Genomic DNA, 9,459 nt, shown 5'->3' on the forward strand with positions numbered 1-9,459 from the left:
GCTGGGCTGCCAGGCGCCGCTGCACGCCTACTACGGGCAGATGTGCCAGCCGCCGGGCCCGGGGCGCCCGCTGCCCCCGCCGCCGGCGGGCGGGCAGCCGTCGCCGCCGCCCGAGGCGACGCAGTGCCGGGAGCAGCTGGAGCACTTGCCGCAGGACGAGCTGCTGGGCGAGGTGGACCGCACCGAGTTCGAGCAGTACCTGCACTTCGCCTGCAAGCCCGAGCTGGGGCTGCCCTTCGCGGGCCACGACGCGGCGGGGCTGCCGGCGCCCGAGGGCGCGGGGCCCGTGTCGGCGGCGGTGTCGGACGCCAGCAGCGCCGTCTACTACTGCGGCTACCCCGACGTGTGAGGCCGCGGGGGCTCGGCACGGACTGCCAGCGAAGCGCCCGGCCCCGCTCCTATTTATGTAATTTATTTGAATCTTGAGAACTGACAGGGTATCAGTGACCTACTCGAGGTTTGAAGATGCGACCCACCGTCTTGTTTTCCGAGTGGTGCAGGTCGAGCCATCTCTGTCCTACAGTGACATGTAAAACTGTTCCTACTGTGGAATTTTCAAACTTTGATCCTAGCTACATACTTGGAATATAATTTCTGAGATCTTGTTAGAGATCCTTATGCTTTTATAATCTTGTACAGAGTACTGGGTTTTTTATATGTTGGGTTTGTACAGAATAATTTTGCACTTTTACAAATAAAGGGAAAATAGTAAAACTGGTTGTTAATATCCCCACATAGAGATATCATCCTCTGCATATCCCCTGCTGTTTCAAGTAGCCTTCCTGAAGTCCCTTGCACTAAGGATGAGCTGTCACACCTAAGGGTATTTCTCTGCCTATAATCCCTTTCTCCTTCCGTCTGTCCTGCTCAAATTGTGAACAAAACTTCTAGTGTCTGGAAACTGTTTACTCCCGACTACTCCAACGATGATTTTCCAAACTTTAATAGGTGGCTTTTTAGACGTTTGATTGATAGGACTGAATTTAAAAGAATTAAGCAATCTATTTTCGAAGTGCAAAAAGAAGATAAGAAAGCTTTGACAGAATTATGTTAGGGTTTTGGTATTTCAGTGCTTTCAGTGAGCTTTTCAGTGTAATCGTGGAAACGCTGGATGCTATTAAGAATGTCAAAATAAGTGCTAAATGAAGCAGCTTCCTGGAGGGAATGTATTTCGTGTTCAAATACCTGCCTTCATTGCAGGGAAGTAGGGGATAACAGGTGTCTTCTGTGGAAAATGATACCAGTAAATCGGGGTTCAAAGCTGATGAAGAATTTAGTCTTGAACGTCTAAAAGCCGGAGACCTACCACCACTAGTTTGCTCTAACATCAAATCACAATAATGCATTAAAACCTACATTTTCATCGTCTTTTTTTTCCGAATAGATTCCTTTTAAGTTTTCATACTGTACTATCGCATTTTGACTATAAGTCGAAGTACCTTTGTGACTGACAGGTATGTGCTTTGCCCTTAAACATCTGTGGGGGGAAAAAAACTTTCATCTAAATGGTAGTACTAATTCAAGCTGTGGAGTGGGATTGATAAATTCGTTGTGTTGAATCAGAAGGGAATAGTCATCCAGGTCGTTTTTCTTCCCTAGATAACAGCGGCGGAACGGAGCCCTGGGGAGGGAGCTGCGGCAGAAGTGGCAGACTTGCCCAGTGTTTAACCTCCTCAGGAAGGGAAATTAAATCGGTTGCATTTTTAAATTACATTTAAATTGGCTTTTGTTTTTATCGGTGGAAGATAAAATAGCATACACAGACCCAGATACAAGCTGACTCAGTCAATGAGTTTCAATCATAGCCTAAACCAGATATGTTAGCAAAAATTGAATGTGTATACTGCATACTATTAGTGAGTTTTGAATTAAAATACACTTAAACCCTTATTGTTCTGTAAAATACTGTACCCGCTAGTTTCTTAATCCTCCCGTTTTAGTTTTCAAATAGTCTTCAAGCTCCCACGTGTGCTTAGACACCCACCCTACCTTCTCTTCGCTCCTCTTCCCTCTGTCCACGGGATAAGTGATCTGTTCGGTAATGACATACCTCAGGACAAAGACACTAGATGTCTTGGTGATACTATAATGTGGAACAATTTTTATATATATTCTATTTATGATGCGAATATGTTGAGGTCTGTCCCACAATATAGTATATACAGTAAAATATCTGGAGCCTCACTGAGAAAGTTCTGTTACTGTTATGGGCTGTTAATAGTAATTTTATAACGTTGCTAAGCATAAAGAGACTAAATTGTGCATGAGAGATAATGGTTTTGTATTGGTTGAGGTTTCCTTCTATTATACAGTTTTAACATCCAGGATTAAACTAAGTTCGTCTTACCTTTTTCTCGCACGTTCATGACTTTCTGGAGGAAAATCACGTATTTGGGGGGGGGAAGGGAATAAATCGTTATTATGCTTTCGGCAACTTTGACCACAATCTCTTGTTATTTTTCAATACGTGCAGGTTTTGCTCCCATCTGCTCTCCCTCCTCCTTCCCCCACCGCTCCAAACTCTAAGGCAACTGAAAGCTTAAGCGAACTTTGAATCTGTAGGCGAGTTCATGAAGTTTGAAAGACTTCTACTTATTATTTATAATAATGCCTGGAGTGGCTGTCGATGAATTTTGTTAAATAAATTTATAGATTTTGGAAGAAGGGTTAACCAGTGGAACAGTCCTGTGCCAGACAGTGTACGGTACTAATGTATTTACAATTCAAAAGGCCAATTACCATTCTGAATAATTCGTGATATACAGATTTCACATCTAACCTTCATCTAGAGTTTTTGATTACTGAAATCTAAGAAATAATGTTTTTCTTGTGTGCATCATGAGTAAGAGTGTAGCTTTTTTTATATTCTTCCTGTGAGTGAGCACTGTATGAACCTTCTCTAAAAGGGACTGGGCCAATATACTCAGAGAAAAATTTTCTAAAGCCCTATTCAAGTCCCATTTCTGAGACAACTTGTCAGATTATTATTGTTATACCCCCAAACCTGACCTGTAGCCCTTTTGAAAACTTCAAGCCGCCTTCACATCTCATGAGTACTTATGAAAATCGACTATTAAAAAAGGAGCCCAAGGCGGAGTTCATTTTCTTTCGCAGTGATTGTTCTAAAAACCCAGAATGGTTCTGGCGGTCGAGCCGTGCAAGCAGTTGGTGTGGAGGCTGTGGAGGTGGCTGTAAAATATTTGCAATAGATCAAGGTGCCTTAATGCATCTTCACTCTGCCGTCCTGTCAGACTCGAGATCTGCTACTGCCGTCATGTTCCTAACAGGTTACGTATATTAAATGTCTCCTTGAAAATCTTATCTACTCTTTTCTTAGTGGTTATGGTTTACTCTATACCAAAAAGCCACAGGGCAATGTCACGTTTTTAATGGCTTAAAGATCATAAAGAGGAAAAAGGAAAGTCTAGGAGCTTGGAAAAGGGGAGATTTTGCAATGTTAAATCTTTATGTTTTAATCTACCACAGAGTAGGGCAGCCGTATAAGCGGATGTGCCAGTGCTCTCTAACCTTGCACAAAAAGCCAGTCTCCAGTTAAACAACAGCATTAGCAAGCCAGCTCCTTCAGGACGGTTACCACAGGGACGGTGAATGCTCCCTACGGCTTCCCCAGTCTACCTGCGCCCGAAAGGCATTCAGCTCTCCTGCCACCTCCCTCACAAATAAGCTAATTCATCGTATTTCAAGGGGTCCTTGGATCCTGGTTATTCCTAACACAGTCAATGCCCTTACACAGTGGTCGCATTGGAGTCGTAGGAGCTTCCTTCTTTTTGTGATCTCTGTTCCTACTATTTAAGTAAATCTATAGTAGAAAACTAAGTAGGCCTAGTCTAGACAGAAAAAGGTTTCTCATTGGGAAGATTGCCTTTGTAATAAACTGAGGTGTTGAATTAAAAGAAAAGGTTTAAGGTTTGTCTGTACAGGGCAGATAATGAGGAAAAAGTCACGAGCGGAAAATAAAGTCACAATCTCGACTCTATTCGAGAATACTGGGACTGGAAATATCAGGAAACAGCGGTCTTGTGCTCTGAAATAACAACATTAACTCATTGGGTTTTTCTCCGTTTCTGATAGCTATATGCTTTTCAAGTTGGGCAAGATCCTAGCACACCAAAAGAGTAATCTGCAGAAGAAATTAGCACGGAATGTTGCTGCAGATTTTGTCCCTATAGATAGATTTTATTTATTTACATGGCGTCTGTATTTTTATTTTGGAATAAATACGTTCCCCCTCTGCCCTCTGCAAACTGGGGAGTTTGCATTGCCTGTGAAAGCATATATAAAAATCCCGCTTTTAGCATGTCCACACCGGAAAGTGTACTGAAAAGTACAGCAAGCCACACAGGAAGGGCTAATTATATCCGCAAGCCTATGTGATCCCCTAGCAAATTTGTATACACAGTCACCCTGCACTGGTGTAAACAGCACGGGAAGACCTAGCGCAGGCGACACCGACAGGTCGTTTGCAACCTTGTGACAAGTCTAAATGAAAGCAGCGTGGTGCTGAGATGGCTGGTGGGGCCCGGAGGCCTGCGCAGGGTGCCCGGGATTGCAATAACCTATTGAGGATTACTGTCCTGCCTCCCTGCGGCTCCCTCCCGTGTCCCCTGGGGCTCCACTTGCAGCCCGGCGAGACCTGCTATTTCTAGCCCGTGATGAGCCCCGGCTATGGGATCGAGGCCTAACAAATAGTCTAAAAGCCTCAATTCCCCGAAAATCTTCAGGGCTTTAATTTTCGTGGAGACCTGTGGTCAAATTTAGTTGTAATTGTCCAACCATTCGGTGCAGATATTTCCTCACGTTTTGACTTAGATGTTAGTGTGCACGAGGGCCTGACTCTGGCTAACTAGCTCTGTATTGCTACACCGAGTAACTCTTAAGCACAGACAGGACTTTAGAATCGACTACTTACATGTCTATATATGCTTAACGTTAAACAGAGAATTACTGCCTTGACTAATTAAATGCTTACAAGATTGGACCTTAAATCACCCTACTTCAGTTTCCCGTCTATAAAATGAGGGTGGTTTTTCTCACCTTCCCTGTGCTTGAAATGAGGCTCTCTTAAATAGAGTAACTGTCTTTGTATCTAACGCAGTTAGTGCACTGATCAATCAGAGCTCCTAGGAGACTGCTACTTTTTGGTAACTTCAGTTTATGTACTTCGGCCTGAATGATTTACTCGGGAACTCACACGAGGCCCGTGGCATAACCAAGAATTCAATTAAAGTTTTCTGAATCTTGGTGCAGAGCAAAACCATTCGTATATTTCTCCTCGTTTCTGGTGCTAGTTGAGTGACTTCTCTTAGTTTGGATGCTGCTGAGTCTATTTTCAGTTTTATTCATTGGCTTGGGGGGGGGGGGGAAACCTCAAACCACAAACCTGAAAAAATAAAATGGTTGTTTGAGGGAACAAACAGTTCCTAGACTGCGAAATGACAGGCTATGAACGCACTGACACTCACGTAAGTAAAAGAGAAGTTATTTGTTTCATCTGTCTGGTCAAAGAACCGTGTACAGCCATCTGGCTCCCATTGCTGTCAACAGTAATTGATGACATACTCTCACTCAGACTTCAGTTCAAGGGTCCTGGTACTCTATAGGCACTTATGGCGACCCAAGACTGGAGACCGTATGTAATTCTATGTGTATAGCATAGCACTTCTGAAACATTTTAAAATCACTTTTTTTTTTTTTTTTGAGGAGACAGTTTGTGATGTATTTGCCACCGCTCCCAATATCTTTTATTTTTTGTTGCTTAATTTCTATTTTTCGCGTCCGGAAATTATTAATACTCAGGGAAGCTGCTCATGGTGATGATGATCGGTCTTCGCCACGTACCAATGCACAGCTGCTTTATGAGATAAAGCCCTATTAACTAACGCTGTCAAGTTTTTACGAGCTGCGTGATGTGAATGAATTACATGGTATGACCCCAGCTCGCCGAAAGGTGCTTTCTGTAGCTCCAACTATGATTTGACTCGTTTGATCTATTGCTCGTTTCTTTCTGCTGAGGAAAAGGAGCAGCACGTTCATGAGACGGAGAGCTGCTACCCAAACATTGTGCACCCATCTCTGCAGCATGCAGGCGCTCCGGAAAGGGGCAGCCGGCGCCAATTTCAAGTCTAACCCCGGCCGATTCAGCGGCGCAGCCTGCGGGGGCGGAATTCGCCGCTCCCGGCGGCGGATCGCGGCGATCCGCTGCCCCTCGCTGCCAACCGAGCTCCGCCGTGGTCTCTCGGGGCCGCTGCCAAGACGTCCAGCTTCCCCGGCCGTTTCTTCCCTACCGGAGTTGTCGCAGCAGCACGAAACCCGGGCACGACGACCCTGGGAGGTGCAAGAGCAGGGTCAAATCAAAGCGGGAAATGAGAGGGCGGGACCGCAGTGCAGGCATAGAAGAGCAGCGTAGTCCAGCTCCAGACTCAAGTTATCCCACTAAAAGTTTGCAAAGTTGCGGGATAGACTTTCCCCCCCATATCCTTGAAGATGAGGACATTTTCTTTAAAGACCTACTCCCCTTCAGAACAGGGAAGGGGGCGGCTGCGCGTCTTTTTATTTTGGGGAAATTTGAAGTATGTATCTAAAGAATACACTCCCCCCCCAAAAAAAATAAAACCTTGAAGTGGTGAAGTTATTCTTTCCTAGAGTTCAAGAGCTTTTAATATAAAGACATTCAGCTAATTTCTGTGTGAACGGATTTCGATAACATCTGTCAAACTTAAATTGACACCATTGTCATTAAATGACCACTGGCCTTGATCATTCCTCGGGTGTGTATTCCAACCCCAGACCCTTTTCCCTCCAGCAAACATTTATAATCGTTATTCAGGTTCATAGCTACATACTTCATGTGGAAGATTAAGGACTAAGTATCTCATTTAAATGTCACTCTTTGTTAAGAATTACACAAAATTATTTAATCTTGGACTTGAAGTGAAACACAAACACAGACGTACAGGGCAAGAAATTGTAAGACGCCTTAAGTAATCCCCGTATTTGTCGAGAAAAGAAAGTCGGTTCCCCTACGGCACGAGTATTTTGGGGAAATACTCCCATCTTAGCTTCCTGACCGGAGAATTTTGATGCTCCAGCCAAGTCATACCTACATGGTACATATAGATACATACATACAGTGCACGTGGTAGCACTGTCCAGAGAGCTCTGTCTTCCTACCAAGGTACCAGGCACAGAAAAGCTGACAAAGAAAACATTTTATTGGAGAAAAAAGGTGTCATCCTTAACTGCTTGGCTGACTTCACTAACCAAAGGCTAATTCACTTTTTTTTATATATATATATATATAGCTGCCCACTGTTTTTGTATAAATAAGAACGTCATGTCTAAGGGCATGGTTATTTGCAGTTTGTATGGTTATGCTACGTAACAAAATGGTACAACAAATGCACTCCAAGCCAAGCCCGAGGTTGCAGATTGCTCGGTTGCTCTTTTATGAGCAACATACACTTTCGATGCGTTAGAATGTATTTATTTACATGCATTCATCCTGCATGAAATGTTACAGTAATAGAATACCTTCCGAGGTAATGAAAAACAGGGTTACAGGGTACGACTGAAAATACGATTAAATACCAGAAAGCTCAAAACAGAATAATTATAAAACAGTGGAGAGGGGTCCATTTATCAGGACCACCCTGGCAATCATGGCAGTCGGAGAGTAATCAAAATAATTCACAAAACAACGAGGCCCTTCCAGAAAATAATAATTTCCGAAAGCAAGCAGTATTGTCCTCACTGCGTTTCCGCATATTTTGATGTACACTGATAGTCGTGCTGACTTTTGAGCACGACGTGCTTTAACAAAACTGATCTGCTAAGGGGGATCACAGAGGAAGGGGAAGGGCAAGATGTGATCCCGGGTCCAGTGTCAGCGACAGTCACACGAGAAGAAGCCCTTCCTTCTGAACCATATTACGCACTCGCGACTGGCAGCTCGGTGCCGGCGAGGCTGCACTCCAGCACCGCCGCGCTGTCACCACCGGGCCACCGGGTGCGAGGTGCTCAGGTGCCGGCCCGCCGGGAGGGGCCGCGGGGCCGCCCGCGCCGTGCCGCGCCGCGGAGCCGCCGGGAGCCGCCGGGAGCCGCCGGGAGGAGCCGCCCGCCATGGAGCCCAACAGCCCCCGCAAGATCCAGTTCACGGTGCCGCTGCTGGAGCCGCACCTCGACCCGGAGGCGGCCGAGCAGGTGGGGCCGGGCGCCGGGCACCGGGGGCACCGGAGGCAACGGGAGCGCCGGGGGCACCGGGGGCGCCTGGAGCACCGGGCACGGGGGGCACCGGGAGCACCGGGCACCGGGAGCAGCAGGAGCAGCGGGGACACCGGGAGCNCCCGCGGCCCCATTGGCCGCGCCGCTGCTCAAATAGGGCTCGGCGGCGGCAGCGGCCGCAGTGAGCGGGGCCCGAGCGCCGAGCCGAGCCSGTGCCGCGGCCCGTGCGGAGCTCTGGGCGCGGCGGGCGGCGCGGCCGTCCCGAGATGAGCAGCCCCGATGCGGGCTATGCCAGCAGCGACGACCAAGCGCAGGGGCGGTGCTCGCTGCCCATCATGATGCCGGCCATGGGCCCCTGCCCCTGGGCAGAGTCGCTGAGCCCCCTGGGCGAGGCGAAGGCGAAGAGCGAGGCGGCGCCGTCGGGGGCGGCGGGCGGCCGGAGCAAGAGCGAGTCGCGGATCCGCCGGCCCATGAACGCCTTCATGGTGTGGGCGAAGGACGAGCGCAAGCGGCTGGCGCAGCAGAACCCGGACCTGCACAACGCCGAGCTCAGCAAGATGCTGGGTGAGCGCGGAGGGCGCGCGGCGCGGCGCGGGCCGGGGGGAGGCGGCGCGAAGGGGCAGCGCGGCGCCCGGCCAGGCGGCGGCGGGGGCGGCGGGGGCGCGGGTCGCTCGGGGGCCGGCCGGTCTGACGGTGCGTGTGGGCGCAGGTAAATCGTGGAAGGCGCTGTCGCTGGCGGAGAAGCGGCCGTTCGTGGAGGAGGCGGAGCGGCTGCGGGTGCAGCATATGCAGGACCACCCCAACTACAAGTACCGGCCGCGGCGGCGGAAGCAGGTGAAGCGCCTGAAGCGCGTGGAGAGCGGCTTCCTGCAGCACGGCCTGGCGGAGGCGGCGGCGCCCGGGCTGGGCAGCGAGGGCAGCGGCGGCGGCAGGATGTGCGTGGAGAGCCTGGGCCTGCCCTACGCCGAGCAGGGCTACGCGGCGGGGCCGGGCGCGCTGCCGCCGGGCGCGGGCCACTACCGGGACTGCCCGCCGCTGGGCGCCGCCTTCGACGGCTACAGCCTGCCGACGCCGGACCCGTCGCCGCTGGACGCGGCGGAGAGCGAGGCGCCCTTCTTCGCGGCGGGGCTGCAGGAGGAGTGCGCGCTGGTGCCCTACAGCTACCCGCCGCACCCGGCGGCCGAGTACGCGCCGGCGGCGGCCGAGGGCGCGGCGGGC

At 49.4% G+C, this 9,459-nt stretch overlaps 1 protein-coding gene across 1 annotated transcript in view; it reads left to right on the top strand.

Annotated features, from left to right (window-relative positions):
- The first annotated feature begins 8,507 nt into the window (after window positions 1-8,507).
- SOX17 (SRY-box 17) overlaps window positions 8,508-9,459 on the top strand; it is a 1,331-nt gene continuing 379 nt past the window's right edge. Inside the window, 2 exon segments of the mRNA XM_026081336.1 lie at window positions 8,508-8,805; window positions 8,951-9,458. Coding sequence (XP_025937121.1) covers window positions 8,508-8,805; window positions 8,951-9,458 — 806 coding nt within the window.

Source organism: Apteryx rowi, unplaced genomic scaffold (assembly GCF_003343035.1).
Source record: "Apteryx rowi isolate R43461 unplaced genomic scaffold, aptRow1 scaffold_542, whole genome shotgun sequence".
NCBI lineage: Eukaryota > Metazoa > Chordata > Aves > Apterygiformes > Apterygidae > Apteryx > Apteryx rowi.